The following is a 21,012-nucleotide window of genomic DNA, read 5'->3' as shown; positions in this document are numbered from 1 at the left end:
TATGCACACATGACTTCATCTTTAAAAGCGTCTGCTAAATTCATTTAATATATATATCATGGGAAAGAGCAGGTGTTCCCCTCATCTTTAATCATTGTATTCACCAGCCATATCTTTCCTCGGACATCAGTTCATCTTTAATGTGTGGCACAGTCCCCAAAATATGTCCTTCGCTCCCTCTCTTCTAAAATATAAACCCGGTTTAGAACCTCCAAATAAAAACACAACCTTCATAATTTAATGATTTTTCATCTTTAAGTCTTGTCTCACCCCTTCATTTTTAATCTGTCTGTCCTCCCCTTCATCTTTAACCCTCGTCTCTCCCCTTCATCTTTAACCCCGTCTCCTCCCTTATTTAACCAGGACCTCAGAGGCAGATTCTGGATCCTCCCCTTCATCTTTGGCCCTCAGGTAAGCCTCCCCTTCATCTTTAACCCGTGTTCCTCCCCTTCATTTGCCATGTCTCCTCCCCTTCATTTTTAACGAACTGACTTCATTTTTAACCAGCAAACTGCAGAAGGAGATTTTCAATCAGGAGAACTCTGTTTACCTCTCCTTCATCTTTAAAGGTAAAGTCTCAGATCCCCTTCATCTTTAACCCCGTCTCCTCCCTTCATCACAAATAGGCCTACGGGTTGTTTTGTTCATCTTTAACCAGACACACCCCTTCATCTTTGTTTACATCCCCTTCATCATTTACATTTCATCATTTAACCCGTCTCTTCCCCTTCATCTTTAAATTGGTGCATACACCTTCATCTTTAACCCCGTCTAGGGGGGGTATTCCTTGAGTCCCCTTCATCTTTAGGGGGTCCTCTTACCCTTCATATTTTAAAAGGTGGGGTTTCTGTCTCCCTTCATCTTGATTGACTCCCTGTCCTCCTCCCGTGAGGGATTTGTTCCACCCGGATGCGACTTCAACTGGAAGCCAGTCCCCTCCCCTTCATCTTTAAGCGGGGTGACGTCCTCCTCCCCTTGGGAATCTTTAACACCCGGGCTGCAGCCTTCTTCATGAGTTTAAGGGGTTTAATGGCCTTCATCTTTAGCCCAGCCAACAGCCTTCATCTTTAGACGGGAGATGACTCCTGCCTTCATCTTTAACCTGCCCCTTCATCTTTAAGGCAGGGTCATCCTCTTCGGATGTTGTAGAGCATGAACCTTCATCTTTAACCGGGACACCCCCTTCATCTTTAAGTTCCTCCTCCCCTTCATCTTTAACCCGGTCTCCTCCCCTTCATCTACACTGATTTTGAAGTGGATTTAACAGGTGACTTCAATTGGGGATGATATCCTTCACCTGGATTCACCTGAACAGTCTGTATGTCATGGGAAAGAGCAGGTGTTCTTAATGTTTTGTACGATCATTGTATTCACCAGCCATATCTTTCCTCGGACATCAGTCCACGTTAATGTGTGGCACAGTCCCCAAAATATGTCCTTCGCTCCCTCTCTGCTAAAATATAAACATACGACGGTTTAGAACCTCCAAATAAAAACACAACCTTGTAATGTGATGATTTTGGTATCGAAGTCTTGTCTCACACACAAATTATTTTCTAATCTGTCTGTCATGACATGAGATCTTTCTCTCTCTCTCTCTCTCTCGCTCTTATTTTCCAGGACCTCAGAGGCAGATTCTGGATAAATCCTACTACCTTGGCCTTCTCAGGTAAGCCTGAATAGAACATATAGAACCACGTGTTGTATACTGTATCGTCATGTGCCATGTGTCTCAACAGGAGTAAGATCAACGAACTGACAACGGAGACCAGCAAACTGCAGAAGGAGATTGACACCTTCAATCAGGAGAACTCTGTTTACCTCTCCTATGAGAAAAGGTAAAGTAATCAGATAGGAAATACACGATGCACAAATAGGCCTACGGGTTGTTTTGTGTCGACAACTCAGAGACACCCCTTATTGATGTTGTTTAATCCTCAATTGGTTCTCATGTTCTCATCATCCAACGTTTATATGGATGGTCTCTAATGGTCCTGTTGTTTTACCCCCTGCAGAGCAGAAGGACTTGCTGGTGAACTGAAAGATCTACAGGGACAACTGGCTGATTACAACATGGTACACATGGTTCTATTTGATGAAGACGCTACGATGTTATTCTTTTAGGATGTACTAAACACTGCTGTTTACCCCTCTGCTTGTTTGTTCTGAATTTCAGCTCGTTGACAAGTTGAACACCAACACTGAGATGGAGGAAGTGATAAATGACTTCAATATGGTGACTACATTTGATCATTTCAGCAAACAGTTTTATACGTGAATTATCTCCGAGATAGAATACGTTTAGTTTCAGTCCTAACCCTGACTGTTTACATACTGTGTTTTGTGTAGTTGAAAGCACAGAACGACCGAGAGGCTCAAAGTATGGATGTCATATTCACAGAAAGACGGGAGTAAGTACTCAAACATTTATTTAATATGACACCAGGGGTCTCCAACCTACACCAGGGGTCTCCAACCTACACCAGGGGGTCTCCAACCTGACCTGTTGGAGACTCCTGACCTCTACAATGATTGACCTGTTGGAGACCCCTGACCTCCAGTATGTTTGACCTGTTGGAGACCCCTGACCTCTACAATGATTGACCTGTTGGAGACCCCTGACCTCCAGTATGTTTGACCTGTTGGAGAACCCTGACCTCTACTATGTTTGACCTGTTGGAGACCCCTGACCTCTACTATGATTGACCTGTTGGAGACCCCCGACCTCCAGTATGTTTGACCTGTTGGAGACCCCGACCTCCAGTATGTTTGACCTGTTGGAGACCCCTGACCTCCAGTATGTTTGACCTGTTGGAGACCTGTTGGAGACCCCTGACCTCCACTATGTTTGACCTGTTGGAGACCCCTGACCTCCACTATGTTTGACCTGTTGGAGACCCCTGACCTCCACTATGTTTGACCTGTTGGAGACCCCTGACCTCCACTATGTTTGACCTGTTGGAGACCCCTGACCTCCACTATGTTTGACCTGTTGGAGACCCCTGACCTCCACTATGTTTGACCTGTTGGAGACCCCTGATCTCCACTATGTTTGACCTGTTGGAGACCCCTGACCTCAACTATGTTTGACCTGTTGGAGACCCCTGACCTCTACTATGTTTGACCTGTTGGAGACCCCTGACCTCTACTATGTTTGACCTGTTGGAGACCCCTGACCTCAACTATGTTTGACCTGTTGGAGACCCCTGACCTCTACTATGTTTGACCTGTTGGAGACCCCTGACCTCTACTATGTTTGACCTGTTGGAGACCCCTGACCTCCAGTATGTTTGACCTGTTGGAGACCCCTGAGCTCAGTTCAACTATGTTTGACCTGTTTGGAGACCCCCTGAGAATGTACACATGATTGACCTGTTGGATAAAAGACCCCTAAATGATATATTATTATTATGTTTGATTAGACCCCTGACTATGTTTGATATTATTATATTATATTACCTGTTGGAGACCCCTGACCTCTACTATGTTTGACCTGTTGGAGACCCCTGACCTCTACTATGTTTGACCTGTTGGAGACCCCTGACCTCTACTATGATTGACCTGTTGGAGACCCCTGACCTCTACTATGTTTGACCTGTTGGAGACCCCTGACCTCTACTATGTTTGACCTGTTGGTGACCCCTGACCTCCAGTATGTTTGACCTGTTGGAGACCCCTGACCTCCACTATGTTTGACCTGTTGGAGACCCCTGACCTCCACTATGTTTGACCTGTTGGTGACCCCTGACCTCTACTATGTTTGACCTGTTGGAGACCCCTGACCTCGAGTATGATTGACCTGTTGGAGACCCCTGACCTCCAGTATGATTGACCTGTTGGAGACTATGTCTGGGAGAGGGATAGGAGCAAACAGACAGCCAGTCATCCCACTGAATGGGACAATGCCTGGGGTAGGGAATGGCCTTCCTGTGACATCGGGTGCTGTAGGTGTCATGGAGAGCAGGTAATTTGCCCCCTGGTGATGCATTGTGCAGACCGCACCACCCTCTGGATAGCCCTTCTGTTGTGGGCGGCGCAGTGGCCGTACCAGGCGGTGATATAGCCCAACACCAGCCCCAGTGTTGAGGATCAGTGAAGTGCAGGTGTTGTTTCCTACCTTCACCACCTGGGGGCGGCCCGTCAGTTAGGCCAGGATCCAAGGCCTCAAGCTTAACGTCTCCTCAGGACTTGGGCCTCCTCATACCACAGTGTCAATAGAGGCAATAAGCCTCCTGTCTCAGGGTAGCAGTGCTGATCTAGGATCAGGTTGCCCGTGTCCATGTCATATTATTCATTAGGAACTAAAATGCAGCACTGATCCTAAATCATTACTAATACTCCGAGACGCTTAATGAGTAAAGGGCCCTGGTGTCTTCGAGATCTGCTTAGAGTGCTCCTCCTTATACCACTGTGTTATATAGTCTAGTCATTAACACCTCCTCATACCACTGTGTTATATAGTCTAGTCATTAACTCCTCCTCATACCACTGTGTTATATAGTCTAGTCATTAACACCTCCTCATACCACTGTGTTATATAGTCTAGTCATTAACACCTCCTCATACCACTGTGTTATATAGTCTAGTCATTAACACCTCCTCATACCACTGTGTTATATAGTCTAGTCATTAACACCTCCTCATACCACTGTGTTATATAGTCTAGTCATTAACACCTCCTCATACCACTGTGTTATATAGTCTAGTCATTAACACCTCCTCATACCACTGTGTTATATAGTCTAGTCATTAACACCTCCTCATACCACTGTGTTATATAGTCTAGTCATTAACACCTCCTCATACCACTGTGTTATATAGTCCAGTCATTAACACCTCCTCATACCACTGTGGTATGTAGTCTCGTCATTAACACCTCCTCATACCACTGTGTTATATAGTCTAGTCATTAACACCTCCTCATACCACTGTGTTATATAGTCTAGTCATTAACACCTCCTCATACCACTGTGTTATATAGTCTAGTCATTAACACCTCCTCATACCACTGTGTTATATAGTCTAGTCATTAACACCTCCTCATACCACTGTGTTATATAGTCTAGTCATTAACACCTCCTCATACCACTGTGTTATATAGTCTAGTCATTAACACCTCCTCATACCACTGTGTTATATAGTCTAGTCATTAACACCTCCTCATACCACTGTGTTATATAGTCTAGTCATTAACACCTCCTCATACCACTGTGTTATATAGTCTAGTCATTAACACCTCCTCATACCACTGTGTTATATAGTCTAGTCATTAACACCTCCTCATACCACTGTGTTATATAGTCTAGTCATTAACACCTCCTCATACCACTGTGTTATATTGTCTAGTCATTAACACCTCCTCATACCACTGTGTTATATAGTCTAGTCATTAACACCTCCTCATACCACTGTGTTATATAGTCTAGTCATTAACACTCCTCATACCACTGTGTTATATAGTCTAGTCATTAACACCTCCTCATACCACTGTGTTATATAGTCTAGTCATTAACACCTCCTCATACCACTGTGTTATATAGTCTAGTCATTAACACCTCCTCATACCACTGTGTTATATAGTCTAGTCATTAACACCTCCTCATACCACTGTGTTATATAGTCTAGTCATTAACACCTCCTCATACCACTGTGTTATATAGTCTAGTCATTAACACCTCCTCATACCACTGTGTTATATAGTCTAGTCATTAAGTTGGTCCTCAGTCCTCATACCACTGTGTTATATAGTCTAGTCATTAACACCTCCTCATACCACTGTGTTATATAGTCTAGTCATTAACACCTCCTCATACCACTGTGTTATATAGTCTAGTCATTAACACCTCCTCATACCACTGTGTTATATAGTCTAGTCATTAACACCTTGTGAAGTCATCAGCTCCTCCAGTAGTCAACAGTTGGTCCTCAGTCCCAGCTCCTCCCATAATCAACAGTTGGTCCTCAGTCCCAGCTCCTCCCATAATCAACAGTTGGTCCTCAGTCCCAGCTCCTCCCATAATCAACAGTTGGTCCTCAGTCCCAGCTCCTCCCATAATCAACAATTGGTCCTCAGTCCCAGCTCCTCCCATAATCAACAGTTGGTCCTCAGTCCCAGCTCCTCCCATAATCAACAATTGGTCCTCAGTCCCAGCTCCTCCCATAATCAACAATTGGTCCTCAGTCCCAGCTCCTCCCATAATCAACAATTGGTCCTCAGTCCCAGCTCCTCCCATAATCAACAGTTGGTCCTCAGTCCCAGCTCCTCCCATAATCAACAATTGGTCCTCAGTCCCAGCTCCTCCCATAATCAATAGTTGGTCCTCAGTCCCAGCTCCTCCCATAATCAACAGTTGGTCCTCAGTCCCAGCTCCTCCCACGTTCTAATCAACAATTGGTCCTCCAGCTCCTCCCATAATCAGGACAGTTGGTCCTCAGTCCCAGCTCCTCCCATAATCAACAATTGGTCCTCAGTCCCAGCTCCTCCCATAAGGAACAGTTGGTCCTCAGTCCCAGCTCCTCCCATAATCAACAATTGGTCCTCAGTCCCAGCTCCTCCCATAATCAACAGTTGGTCCTCAGTCCCAGCTCCTCCCATAATCAACAATTGGTCCTCAGTCCCAGCTCCTCCCATAATCAACAGTTGGTCCTCAGTCCCAGCTCCTCCAGTAGTCAACAAGGAAGACATTATCCTACCTCTGGTTTCTATAGGAAGGAAGACGTTCTCCTACCTCTGGTTTCTATAGGAAGGAAGACGTTCTCCTACCTCTGGTTTCTATAGGAAGGAAGACGTTCTCCTACCTCTGGTTTCTATAGGAAGGAAGACGTTCTCCTACCTCTGGTTTCTATAGGAAGGAAGACGTTCTCCTACCTCTGGTTTCTATAGGAAGGAAGACGTTCTCCTACCTCTGGTTTCTATAGGAAGGAAGACGTTCTCCTACCTCTGGTTTCTATAGGAAGGAAGACGTTCTCCTACCTCTGGTTTCTATAGGAAGGAAGACGTTCTCCTACCTCTGGTTTCTATAGGAAGGAAGACATTCTCCTACCTCTGGTTTCTATAGGAAGGAAGACGTTCTCCTACCTCTGGTTTCTATAGGAAGGAAGACGTTCTCCTACCTCTGGTTTCTTTAGGAAGGAGGAGATGATCCGTGCGGTGGAGGAGGAGATGGAGAGGGAGAAGCAGGCCGCTGATGACATCATCAAAAAGATGTCTCCAGAGAAACAGGACCAGTACGCTGCCATGAAGGCCAGCAACGACGAGCTGCTACAGGTCCGAGCTGATTCAGGATTAGTTTGGTGTTTTACATCTTAATGAATGAGATGCCTTTTAGAAACTATTCACACCCCTTGACTTGTTCCCCCTTGACTGGTTCCCCCTTGACCTTGTTCCCCCTTGACTTGTTCCCCCTTGACTTGTTCCCCCTTGACTTGTTCCACATTTTGTTGTGTTACAGCCTGAATTCAACATTTTATTCACTAGATTTTTTTCCTTAGCCGTATATACACACCTACCCTATCAGACAGCAGTAGCTGATCCCTGGAGGAGGAGATCAGGGACAGCAGTAGCTACATCATCAAAAAGACAGAGAAACAGTAGCTACGCCCTATCAGACAGCAGTAGCTACGAGCCTAGGTCAGACAGACAGTTTAGTTTTACATCTTAATGAAGACAGATGCCTTTTAGAAACTACCCCTTGACAGCTTGTTCCCCCTATGAGCTAGTTCCCCATCAGACAGCAGTAGCTACCCCATCAGACAGCAGTAGCTTCCCCCATTGACAGTTCCCCCTACGTTCCCCTTGATCAGTTCCCAGCAGTAGCTTCCCCCATCAGACAGTTCCCCCAGTAGCTTGTTCCCATCAGACAGCAGTAGCTTCCCATCAGACAGCCGTGAGCTACCCCATCAGACAGCAGTAGCTCCCCTTGATCAGACAGCAGTAGCTTCCCCATCAGACAGCAGTAGCTACCCCATCAGAAACAGTAGCTACCCTATCAGACAGCAGTAGCTACCCTATCAGACAGCAGTAGCTACCCCATCAGACAGCAGTAGCTACCCTATCAGACAGCAGTAGCTACCCTATCAGAAACAGTAGCTACCCCATCAGACAGCCGTAGCTACCCCATCAGACAGCAGTAGCTACCCCATCAGACAGCCGTAGCTACCCCATCAGACAGCAGTAGCTACCCCATCAGACAGCAGTAGCTACCCCATCAGACAGCAGTAGCTACCCCATCAGACAGCAGTAGCTACCCCATCAGACAGCCGTAGCTACCCCATCAGACAGCAGTAGCTACCCCATCAGACAGCAGTAGCTACCCCATCAGACAGCAGTAGCTACCCCATCAGACAGCAGTAGCTACCCCATCAGACAGCCGTAGCTACCCCATCAGACAGCCGTAGCTACCCCATCAGACAGCCGTAGCTACCCCATCAGACAGCCGTAGCTACCCCATCAGACAGCAGTAGCTACCCCATCAGACAGCAGTAGCTACCCAATCAGACAGCCGTAGCTACCCAATCAGACAGCCGTAGCTACCCAATCAGACAGCCGTAGCTACCCAATCAGACAGCCGTAGCTACCCAATCAGACAGCAGTCCTTGATGCCCAGTGAGAACTGTTAGTAAGTAAAGCTGCATGACTCAGCCCCTGCTGGCTGTATAGATAACAACGACAGACGGCCTCGTGCTAAACAGGTGTCAGTATCAAGGACTAAAGTTCTCCTGTGTGTGTCTTTCTCTCAGGAGCTGGATGGTCGTCAGGAAGAGCTGGACACCCTCATAACACGGAAGGAGACGTTTGAAGCAGTGAGTGGCAGGGTGCATCCCGAGTGACACCCTATTCCCTTCAAAGAGTATATTTTAATTATCCTCCTCCTCCCCTTGACCCCCCCACCCCCAAAAATATTAGAATAATTAAGCAGCACTTGCACTTGACCCCCCCTCTAGCTCTGATACTACTAATAGCTACTAATTTGAAATGTACTTTCTATGACTGTGATATGTGGTTGACCCACCTAGCTATCTGATGAATGTACTGACTATGACTGGTCCACCTAGCTATCTGATGAATGTACTGACTGACTGGTCCACCTAGCTATCTGAAGATGAATGTACTGACTATGACTGGTCCACCTAGCTATCTGGAGATGAATGTACTGACTATTACTGGTCCACCTAGCTATCTGGAGATGAATGTACTGACTATGACTGGTCCACCTAGCTATCTGGAGATGAATGTACTGACTATGACTGGTCCACCTAGCTATCTGGAGATGAATGTACTGACTATGACTGGTCCACATAGCTATCTGGAGATGAATGTACTGACTATGACTGGTCCACCTAGCTATCTGATGAATGTACTGACTATGACTGGGTCCACCTAGCTATCTGGAGATGAATGTACTGACTATGACTGGTCCACCTAGCTATCTGAAGATGAATGTACTGACTATGACTGGTCCACTTAGCTATCTGGAGATGAATGTACTGACTATGACTGGTCCACCTAGCTATCTGGAGATGAATGTACTGACTATGACTGGTCCACCTAGCTATCTGGAGATGAATGTACTGACTATGACTGGTCCACCTAGCTATCTGGAGATGAATGTACTGACTATGACTGGTCCACCTAGCTATCTGAAGATGAATGTACTGACTATGACTGGTCCACCTAGCTATCTGGAGATGAATGTCCTGACTATGACTGGTCCACCTAGCTATCTGGAGATGAATGTACTGACTATGACTGGTCCACCTAGCTATCTGAAGATGAATGTACTGACTATGACTGGTCCACCTAGCTATCTGGAGATGAATGTACTGACTATGACTGGTCCACCTAGCTATCTGGAGATGAATGTACTGACTATGACTGGTCCACCTAGCTATCTGGAGATGAATGTACTGACTATGACTGGTCCACCTAGCTATCTGGAGATGAATGTACTGACTATGACTGGTCCACCTAGCTATCTGAAGATGAATGTACTGACTATGACTGGTCCACCTAGCTATCTGATGAATGTACTGACTATGACTGGTCCACCTAGCTATCTGGAGATGAATGTACTGACTATGACTGGTCCACCTAGCTATCTGGAGATGAATGTACTGACTATGACTGGTCCACCTAGCTATCTGCAGATGAATGTACTGACTATGACTGGTCCACCTAGCTATCTGGAGATGAATGTCTGACTTGTTATCTAGCTATCTGGAGATGAATGTACTGACTATGACTGGTCCACTAGCTATCTGAAGATGAATGTACTGACTATGACTGGTCCACCTAGCTATCTGAAGATGAATGTACTGACTATGACTGGTCCACCATTCAGCTATCTGGAGATGAATGTACTGACTATGACTGGTCCACCACTCATCTGGAGATGAATGCTCACTCACTCATGGCTGAATCCACCTAGCTATCTGGAGATGAATGTACTGACTATGACTGTGATATGTGGTTGTCCCACCTAGCTATCTGAAGATGAATGTACTGACATGACTGGTCCACCTAGCTATCTCAGAGATGAATGTACTGACTATGACTGGTCCACCTAGCTATCTGGAGATGAATGTACTCACTCATGACTGGTCACCAAGCTCATTCAGATGAATGGGCTGAATCATGACTGGTCCACTAGCTATCTGGAGATGAATGTACTGAGCTCATTGACTGTGATATGTGGCTGAATCAACAAGCTCACTCATCTGGGAAGATGAATGTACTGACTCATGGCTGGTCAACAAGCTATCTGGAGATGAATGTACTGAATATGACTGGTCATTCACTCATCTGAAGATGAATGTACTCACTCAGGCTGGTCCACAAGCTCATCTGGAGATGAATGTACTGACTATGACTGGTTCACCTAGCTATCTGAAGATTAATGTACTGACTATGACTGTGATATGTGGTTGTCTCACCTTGTTATCTGGGCTGGGCAGAATCAACAAGCTCACTCACTCATGGGCAGAATCAACAAGCTCACTCACTCATGGGCAGAATCAACAAGCTCACTCACTCATGGGCTGAATCAACAAGCTCATTCACTCATGGGCTGAATCAACAAGCTCATTCACTCATGGGCTGAATCAACAAGCTCATTCACTCATGGGCTGAATCAACAAGCTCATTCACTCATGGGCTCAATCAACAAGCTCATTCACTCATGGGCTGAATCAACAAGCTCACTCACTCATGGGCTGAATCAACAAGCTCATTCACTCATGGGCTGAATCAACAAGCTCACTCACTCATGGGCTGAATCAACAAGCTCATTCACTCATGGGCTGAATCATATCCATTATAATGACCAGGTTTGAAGAGCATGTTTTAATGGTTATAGATTGGGTACTGTATTACCTGAAAACCCCCAAAATGTTTATTTTAGTCAGACACACCTTTTAGTCTGTTGCCATCGTGGTTGTATTAAACCAGGGTAGATGTCATTGGTCCCATAGAGGGAGTCAGGGCCTTCCACCAAACAGGTAGTTAGACCCGTCCATCCACACTGACTCAATCCCTTCTGTCCCCTCTGTCCTGTGTGATGTCCGTAGGAGCTGTATCACTCCCAGGTGAAACGGGAAGCTGTGTTACTACACGAGAAGCTTCAGGAGCTGGAGCTGAAGAGAGACGCCATGGTGGCAGAGGACAAGAGCATGGGATCGCCCCAGGAGGAGAGGGACAGGCTGTTTAAACAGGTGAGGAGAGGGTGAGGCTGTTTAAACAGGTGAGGAGAGGGTGAGGAGAGGGACAGGCTGTTTAAACAGGTGAGGAGGGGGTGAGGAGAGGGACAGGCTGTTTAAACAGGTGAGGAGAGGGTGAGGCTGTTTAAACAGGTGAGGAGAGGGTGAGGAGAGGGACAGGCTGTTTAAACAGGAGAGGAGAGGGTGAGGGACAGGCTGTTTAAACAGGTGAGGAGAGGGTGAGGAGAGGGACAGGCTGTTTAAACAGGTGAGGAGAGGGTGAGGAGAGGGACAGGCTGTTTAAACAGGTGAGGAGAGGGACAGGCTGTTTAAACAGGTGAGGAGAGGGTGAGGAGAGGGACAGGCTGTTTAAACAGGTGAGGAGAGGGACAGGCTGTTTAAACAGGTGAGGAGAGGGTGAGGAGAGGGACAGGCTGTTTAAACAGGTGAGGAGAGGGACAGGCTGTTTAAACAGGTGAGGGGAGAGGGGAGAGCTTTGGGCCAGTACCCGGAAGGCTGCGGCAGGTAGCCTCGAGGTTAGAGCTTTGGGCCAGTAACCGGAAGGCTGCGGCAGGTAGCCTCGAGGTTAGAGCTTTGGGCCAGTAACCGGAAGGCTGCGGCAGGTAACCTCGAGGTTAGAGCTTTGGGCCAGTAACCGGAAGGCTGCGGCAGGTAGCCTCGAGGTTAGAGCTTTGGGCCAGTAACCGGAAGGCTGAGGCAGGTAGCCTCGAGGTTAGAGCTTTGGGCCAGTAACCGGAATGCTGCGGCAGGTAGCCTCGAGGTTAGAGCTTTGGGCCAGTAACCGGAAGGCTGCGGCAGGTGGCCTCGAGGTTAGAGCTTTGGGCCAGTAACCGGAAGGCTGCGGCAGGTAGCCTCGAGGTTAGAGCTTTGGGCCAGTAACCGGAAGGCTGCGGCAGGTGGCCTCGAGGTTAGAGCTATGGGCCAGTAACCGGAAGGCTGTGGCAGGTAGCCTCGAGGTTAGAGCTTTGGGCCAGTAACCGGAAGGCTGCGGCAGATAGCCTCGAGGTTAGAGCTTTGGGCCAGTAACCGGAATGCTGCGGCAGGTAGCCTCGAGGTTAGAGCTTTGGGCCAGTAACCGGAAGGCTGCGGCAGGTAGCCTCGAGGTTAGAGCTTTGGGCCAGTAACCGGAAGGCTGCGGCAGGTAGCCTCGAGGTTAGAGCTTTGGGCCAGTAACCGGAAGGCTGCGGCAGGTGGCCTCGAGGTTAGAGCTTTGGGCCAGTAACCGGAAGGCTGCGGCAGGTAGCCTCGAGGTTAGAGCTTTGGGCCAGTAACCGGAAGGCTGTGGCAGGTGGCATCGAGGTTAGAGCTTTGGGCCAGTAACCGGAAGGCTGCGGCAGGTGGCCTCTAGGTTAGAGCTTTGGGCCAGTAACCGGAAGGCTGCGGCAGGTGGCCTCGAGGTTAGAGCTTTGGGCCAGTAACCGGAAGGCTGCGGCAGGTAGCCTCGAGGTTAGAGCTATGGGCCAGTAACCGGAAGGCTGAGGTAGGTAGCCTCGAGGTTAGAGCTTTGGGCCAGTAACCGGAAGGCTGCGGCAGGTGGCCTCGAGGTTAGAGCTTTGGGCCAGTAACCTGAAGGCTGCGGCAGGTGGCCTCGAGGTTAGAGCTTTGGGCCAGTAACCGGAAGGCTGCGGCAGGTAGCCTCGAGGTTAGAGCTTTGGGCCAGTAACCGGAAGGCTGCGGCAGGTGGCCTCGAGGTTAGAGCTTTGGGCCAGTAACCTGAAGGCTGCGGCAGGTGGCCTCGAGGTTAGAGCTTTGGGCCAGTAACCGGAAGGCTGCGGCAGGTAGCCTCGAGGTTAGAGCTATGGGCCAGTAACCGGAAGGCTGAGGCAGGTAGCCTCGAGGTTAGAGCTTTGGGCCAGTAACCGGAAGGCTGCGGCAGGTGGCCTCGAGGTTAGAGCCTTGGGCCAGTAACCGGAATGCTGCGGCAGGTAGCCTCGAGGTTAGAGCTTTGGGCCAGTAACCGGAAGGCTGCGGCAGGTGGCCTCGAGGTTAGAGCTTTGGGCCAGTAACCTGAAGGCTGCTGGTTCCAGTCACGGAGCCGACAAGGTCAAAAAGCTGCCGCTATGCCATTGAGCAAGACACTTAAACTCAATGTCCCCAGTGGTGCTGTACAATGGTAACCCAGGCCGTGACCTCACTCTCTGGGCACGTCTCATGCGGGGGCACCCCACCAAATTCTTATTAAATACTGCTCTGATGTCACAATCATCAATGTCATTTATTTTTGGGGGGGGGGTAAAGAGGTGTATATTTTAAGGTTTAGTGAGTTGAATCTGTGTGTTATGCTTCAAAATGTGGCCTTGTTTTGCTCTCCAAGGTCAAAGAAGACAACCAGGAAACAGCAAGCATGGAAAGACAGTACGTAGTTTCTGTGATCTTTTTAAAGTCTTATCCGAGCCAACCAAAGTGATATTCCTGTTTTTATAACTCTGTGACGTTTCTAACAGGTTGACTGAGATGTGTGAGAAGATGAGCCTGATCAACGAGGAGATCCGACAACTTGACAATAACATGGAGGAACACCAAGGTACGGACTGTTTTGATCTCTCCACTGGGGTCGTAGATGTTATATCTGACGGGTTTCATAGTCCCATAGAACAATGAGATGATGAGTTTTGACATTTTTGTTATTTTTAGAACATTCACAGTCTCGTACAAGAGCTTTGCACTGGGGTGGAGTGGATGGGGGAGTTTTGGGCACTTGTCCCAATGAGGTGGGGGGTGAGACGGGAGCATTGTCCTGTAGTTGTGTTCAGTAACAGTTCAGTGAATTGGATATAAATCCAAGGCCTCTGGATACCGTCCAAGACGACTCTCTCCGCTCCGCCTTGCCTGCATAGATTACAGCATCCTGTCCTGACCAGGGTAGCACATATATCCTGCATCCCAACATGGCACTCTATTCCCTGCCTAGTGGATCCCTCTTCCCTTCCTAGTGCATGTTATTCCCTGCCTAGTGGATCCCTCTTCCCTGCCTAGTGGATGTTATTCCCTACCTAGGGGATCCCTCTACCCCTGCCTAGTGCATGTTATTCCCTACCTAGGGGATCCCTCTTCCCTGCCTAGTGCATGTTATTCCCTACCTAGTGCACCTTATTCCCTACCTAGTGCACCCTATTCCCTTCCTAGTGGATCCCTATTCCCTTCCTAGTGCATGTTATTCCCTACCTAGGGGATCCCTCTTCCCTGCCTAGTGCACGTTATTCCCTACCTAGTGCACCTTATTCCCTACCTAGTGCACCCTATTCCCTTCCTAGTGGATCCCTATTCCCTTCCTAGTGGATCCCTATTCCCTTCCTAGTGCACTGACGTAGGGTGCCATTTGGGACTCGGGCATCCTGTAGACGCCTCTCTGTGAGACGTCTGTCTGCTGCTCTGGTCTCCATGGGGATGTTTATTGTATTGTTAGACTCCAGAGGGGAAGTTAACATGGCTGGTGGTCCATGGTAGAGAGGTGTTTTGAAGTCCCACACCGGGGACACTTAATGAAGGAAAGCCTGAATGACCACACCCAAATTACACTTCACATCAAATGTTATTGGGTCACATACTCATATTTAGCAGATAGCAGATGTTATTGGTCCATACTCATATTTAGCAGATGTTATTGGTCCATACTCATATTTAACAGATATTATTGGTCCATACTCATATTTAACAGATGTTATTGGTCCATACTCATATTTAGCAGATGTTATTGGTCCATACTCATATTTAACAGATGTTATTGGGTCATATACTCACAGATGTTATGGGTCATATACTCATATTTAACAGATGTTATTGGGTCATATACTCATATTTAACAGATGTTATTGGGTCATATACTCAGATTTAGCAGATGTTATTGGGTCACATACTCATATTTAGCAGATGTTATTGGGTCACATACTCATATTTAACAGATGTTATTGGGTCACATACTCATATTTAACAGATGTTATTGGGTCACATACTCATATTTAGCAGATGTTATTGGGTCACATACTCATATTTAACAGATGTTATTGGGATTTAACAGATGTTATTGGGTCACATACTCATATTTAACAGATGTTATTGGGTCACATACTCATATTTAGCAGATGTTATTGGGTCATATACTCATATTTAACAGATGTTATTGGGTCATATACTCATATTTAACAGATGTTATTGGGTCATATACTCATATTTAGCAGATGTTATTGGGTCATATACTCATATTTAGCAGATGTTATGGGTCACATACTCATATTTAACAGATGTTATTGGGTCACATACTCATATTTAGCAGATGTTATTGGGTCACATACTCATATTTAGCAGATGTTATTGGGTCACATACTCATATTTAACAGATGTTATTGGGTCACATACTCATATTTAACAGATGTTATTGGGTCACATACTCATATTTAGCAGATGTTATTGGTCACATACTCATATTTAGCAGATGTTATTGGGTCACATACTCATATTTAGCAGATGTTATTGGGTCACATACTCATATTTAACAGATGTTATTGGGTCACATACTCATATTTAGCAGATGTTATTGGGTCACATACTCATATTTAGCAGATGTTATTGGGTCACATACTCATATTTAGCAGATGTTATTGGGTCACATACTCATATTTAGCAGATGTTATTGGGTCACATACTCATATTTAGCAGATGTTATTGGGTCACATACTCATATTTAGCAGATGTTATTGGGTCACATACTCATATTTAGCAGATGTTATTGGGTCACATACTCATATTTAGCAGATGTTATTGGGTCACATACTCATATTTAACAGATGTTATTGGGTCACATACTCATATTTAACAGATGTTATTGGGTCACATACTCATATTTAGCAGATGTTATTGGTCCATACTCATATTTAACAGATGTTATTGGGTCACATACTCATATTTAGCAGATGTTATTGGTCCATACTCATATTTAACAGATGTTATTGGTCCATACTCATATTTAACAGATGTTATTGGGTCATATACTTATTTAGCAGATGTTATTGGGTCACATACTCATATTTAGCAGATGTTATTGGGTCACATACTCATATTTAGCAGATGTTATTGGGTCACATACTCATATTTAGCAGATAGCAGATGTTATTGGGTCACATACTCATATTTAGCAGATGTTATTGGGTCACATACTCATATTTAGCAGATGTTATTGCGGGTATAGCGAAATGCTTGTGTTCCTAGCTCCAACAGTGCAGTAATATCTAACTAAATGCTTGTGTTCCTATCTCCAACAGTGCAGTAGTATCTAACTAAATGCTTGTGTTCCTAGCTCCAACAGTGCAGTAGTATCTAGCTAAATGCTTGTGCCAACAGTGCTTGCTAAATGCTTGTGTTCCTATCTCCAACAGTGCAGTAATATCTAACTAAAGGCTTGTGTTCCTAGCTCCAACAGTGCAGTAGTATCTAACTAAATGCTTGTGTTCCTGGCTCCAACAGTGCAGTAATATCTAACTAAAGGCTTGTGTTTCTAGCTCCAACAGTGCAGTAGTATCTAACTAAATGCTTGTGTTCCTGGCTCCAACAGTGCAGTGAACTAAATGCTTGTGTTCCTAGCTCCAACAGTACAGTAATATCTAGCTAAATGCTTGTGTTCCCAGCTCCAACAGTGCAGTAGTATCTAACTAAATGCTTGTGTTCCTAGCTCCAACAGTGCAGTAGTATCTAACTAAATGCTTGTGTTCCTAGCTCCAACAGTAGTATCTAACTAAATGCTTGTGTTCCTAGCTCCAACAGTGCAGTAATGTCTAACTAAATGCTTGTGTTCCTAGCTCCAACAGTGCAGTAGTATCTAACTAAATGCTTGTGTTCCTAGCTCCAACAGTGCAGTAATATCTAACTAAATGCTTGTGTTCCTAGCTCCAACAGTGCAGTAGTATCTAACTAAATGCTTGTGTTCCTAGCTCCAACAGTGCAGTAATATCTAACAATCTAAAAGTAAATGAACATAATTAAAATATATAAATATTAGGATGATCAATATCAGAGTGGCGTTGACTAAAATACAGTGGAAAAGAAAACATTATGTAAACATTATTAAAGTGACCAGTGATTCCATGTCTATCAGTCGATCAGCATACCAGGGGCAACCAGGGGTGGAAAAAGGGTGGATCATTGTTGGATCATTGTTATTCTAACTTCCTGACCATATAAGGCCCTCCTTTCGGGAAAAGCTGACCACGACTCCAGTTTGTTGATCCCTGCCTACAGACAGAAACTAAAACAAGATGCTCCCACGCTGAGGTCTGTCCAACGCTGGTCCGACCAATCTGATTCCACACTCCAAGACTGCTTCCATCACGTGGACTGGGATATGTTTCGTATTGCGTCAGATAACAATATTGACGAATACGCTGATTCGGTGTGCGAGTTCATTAGAACGTGCGTTGAAGATGTCGTTCCCATAGCAACGATTAAAACATTCCCTAACCAGAAACCGTGTATTGATGGCAGCATTCGCGTGAAACTGAAAGCACAAACCACTGCTTTTAATCAGGGCAAGGTGACTGGTAACATGACCGAATACAAACAGTGCAGCTATTCCCTCCGCAAGGCTATCAAACAAGCTTAGCGTCAGTACAGAGACAAAGTAGAATCTCAATTCAACGGCTCAGACACAAGAGGTATGTGGCAGGGTCTACAGTCAATCACGGACTACAAGAAGAAATCCAGCCCAGTCACGGACCAGGATGTTTTGCTCCCAGGCAGACTAAATAACTCTTTTGCCCGCTTAGAGGAAAATACAGTGCCACTGACACTGCCTGCAACGAAAACATGCGGACTCTCCTTCACTGCAGCCGAGGTGAGTAAAACATTTAAACGTGTTAACCCTCGCAAGGCTGTAGGCCCAGATGGCATCCCCAGCCGCGCCCTCAGAGCATGCGCAGACCAGCTGGCCGGTGTGTTTACGGACATATTCAACCAATCCCTATACCAGTCTGCTGTTCCCACATGCTTCAAGAGGGCCACCATTGTTCCTGTTCCCAAGAAAGCTAAGGTAACTGAGCTAAACGACTACCGCCCACTTCCGTCATCATATCACCTCCACCCTACCTGACACCCTAGACCCACTCCAATTTGCTTACCGCCCAAATAGGTCCACAGACGATGCAATCTCAACCACACTGCACACTGCCCTAACCCATCTGGACAAGAGGAATACCTATGTGAGAATGCTGTTCATCGACTACAGCTCGGCATTCAACACCATAGTACCCTCCAAGCTCGTCATCAAGCTCGAGACCCTGGGTCTCGGCCCGCCCTGTGCAACTGGGTACTGGACTTCCTGACGGGGTGGTGAGGTGGTGAGGGTAGGCAACAACATCTCCACCCCGCTGATCCTCAACACTGGGGCCCCACAAGGGTGCGTTCTGAGCCCTCTCCTGTACTCCCTGTTCACCCACGACTGCGTGGCCACGCACGCCTCCAACTCAATCATCAAGTTTGCGGACGACACAACAGTGGTAGGCTTGATTACCAACAACGACGAGACGGCCTACAGGGAGGAGGTGAGGGCCCTCGGAGTGTGGTGTCAGGAAAATAACCTCACACTCAACGTCAACAAAACTAAGGAGATGATTGTGGACTTCAGGAAACAGCAGAGGGAACACCCCTATCCACATTGATGGAACAGTAGTGGAGAGGGTAGTAAGTTTTAAGTTCCTCGGCATACACATCACAGACAAACTGAATTGGTCCACTCACACAGACAGCATCGTGAAGAAGGCGCAGCAGCGCCTCTTCAACCTCAGGAGGCTGAAGAAATTTGGCTTGTCACCAAAAGCACTCACAAACTTCTACAGATGCACAATCGAGAGCATCCTGGCGGGCTGTATCACCGCCTGGTACGGCAACTGCTCCGCCCACAACCGTAAGGCTCTCCAGAGGGTAGTGAGGTCTGCACAACGCATCACCGGGGGCAAACTACCTGCCCTCCAGGACACCTACACCACCCGATGTTACAGGAAGGCCATAAAGATCATCAAGGACAACAACCACCCGAGCCACTGCCTGTTCACCCCGCTATCATCCAGAAGGCAAGGTCAGTACAGGTGCATCAAAGCTGGGACCGAGGGACTGAATAACAGCTTCTATCTCAAGGCCATCAGACTGTTAAACAGCCACCACTAACATTGAGTGGCTGCTGCCAACACACTGACACTGACTCAACTCCAGCCACTTTAATAATGGGAATTGATGGGAAATGATGTAAAATATATGACTAGCCACTTTAAACAATGCTACCTAATATAATGTTACATACCCTACATTATTCATCTCATATGCATACGTATATACTGTACTCTATATCATCTACTGCATCCTTATGTAATACATGTATCACTAGCCACTTTAACTATGCCACTTTGTTTACATACTCATCTCATATGTATATACTGTACTCGATACCATCTACTGTATCTTGCCTATGCTGCTCTGTACCATCACTGACTCATATATCTTTATGTACATATTCTTTATCCCCTTACACTGTGTATAAGACAGTAGTTTTGGAATTGTTAGTTAGATTACTTGTTGGTTATTACTGCATTGTCGGAACTAGAAGCACAAGCATTTCGCTACACTCGCATTAACATCTGCTAACCATGTGTATGTGACAAATAAAATTTGATTTGATGTATATAGGGCAGCAACCTCTAAGGTGCAGGGTTGAGTAACCAGGTGGAAGCTGGCTAGTGATGGCTATTTAAACAGTCTGACGGCCTTGAGCTACAAGCTGTTTTTCATTCTCTCGGTCCCAGCTTTGATGCACCTGTACTGACCTCACCTTCTGGATGATAGCGGGGTGAACAGGCTGTGAATCGGGTGGTTGATGTCCTTGATGATCTTTTTGGCCTCCCTGTGACATCGAGTGGTGTAGGTGTCCTGGAGGGCAGGCAGTGTGTCCTGGAGGGCAGGCAGTGTGCCCCCGTTGATATGTATTGGACAGACTGCACCACCCTCTGGAGAGCCCTGGGGTTGCGGGCTCAACAGTTGCCGTACCAGGCCAACAGGATGCTCTCAATTGTACCTTGTAGAAGTTTGTGAGGGTTTTAGGTGACAAGCCACATTTCTTGAGTCTCCTGAGGTTGAAGAGGCGCTGTTGCCCCTTCTTCACCACACTGCCTGTGTGGGTGGTCCATTTCAGATTGTCAGTGATGTGTACACCAAGGATCTTGAAGCTTTCCACCTTTCCACCTTCACTGCGGTCCCGTTGATGTGCATGGGGCATGCCCCCTCTGTTGTTTCCTGCAGTCCACAATCAGCTCCTTTGTT

At 46.5% G+C, this 21,012-nt stretch overlaps 1 protein-coding gene and 1 long non-coding RNA gene across 6 annotated transcripts in view; one reads left to right on the top strand and one right to left on the bottom strand.

Moving 5' to 3' along the window:
* ift74 (intraflagellar transport 74) overlaps positions 1–21,012 on the top strand; it is an 80,179-nt gene that overhangs the window by 10,458 nt on the left and 48,709 nt on the right. The window contains exons 4-13 of the mRNA XM_052458707.1: positions 1,621–1,669; positions 1,740–1,838; positions 2,016–2,076; positions 2,177–2,236; positions 2,350–2,411; positions 7,129–7,267; positions 8,740–8,802; positions 11,566–11,709; positions 14,030–14,070; positions 14,160–14,239. Of these exons, the coding sequence (XP_052314667.1) occupies positions 1,621–1,669; positions 1,740–1,838; positions 2,016–2,076; positions 2,177–2,236; positions 2,350–2,411; positions 7,129–7,267; positions 8,740–8,802; positions 11,566–11,709; positions 14,030–14,070; positions 14,160–14,239 (798 nt within the window). The remainder of the gene's footprint in view (positions 1–1,620; positions 1,670–1,739; positions 1,839–2,015; positions 2,077–2,176; positions 2,237–2,349; positions 2,412–7,128; positions 7,268–8,739; positions 8,803–11,565; positions 11,710–14,029; positions 14,071–14,159; positions 14,240–21,012) is intronic.
* Positions 2,422–6,369, bottom strand: LOC127906482 (uncharacterized). 5 transcript variants are annotated; one of them, XR_008061590.1, is made up of 6 exons: positions 5,764–6,369; positions 5,476–5,675; positions 4,877–5,316; positions 3,546–4,436; positions 3,058–3,211; positions 2,422–3,023 (listed from the first exon to the last, which is right to left on the bottom strand). It is a non-coding gene; the product is annotated as an uncharacterized LOC127906482 (long non-coding RNA). The 5 variants fall into 5 exon arrangements; XR_008061587.1 differs by having other exon boundaries at positions 2,422–3,211; XR_008061589.1 differs by lacking the exons at positions 2,422–3,023; positions 3,058–3,211; positions 3,546–4,436 and adding an exon at positions 4,455–4,796 and having other exon boundaries at positions 5,516–5,675.

The sequence above is a fragment of the Oncorhynchus keta genome, chromosome 12 (genome assembly GCF_023373465.1).
Source record: "Oncorhynchus keta strain PuntledgeMale-10-30-2019 chromosome 12, Oket_V2, whole genome shotgun sequence".
NCBI classification, from domain to species: domain Eukaryota; kingdom Metazoa; phylum Chordata; class Actinopteri; order Salmoniformes; family Salmonidae; genus Oncorhynchus; species Oncorhynchus keta.
Note: the sequence above shows the minus strand (reverse complement) of the source record. Positions and strands in the feature narration are given on the sequence as shown.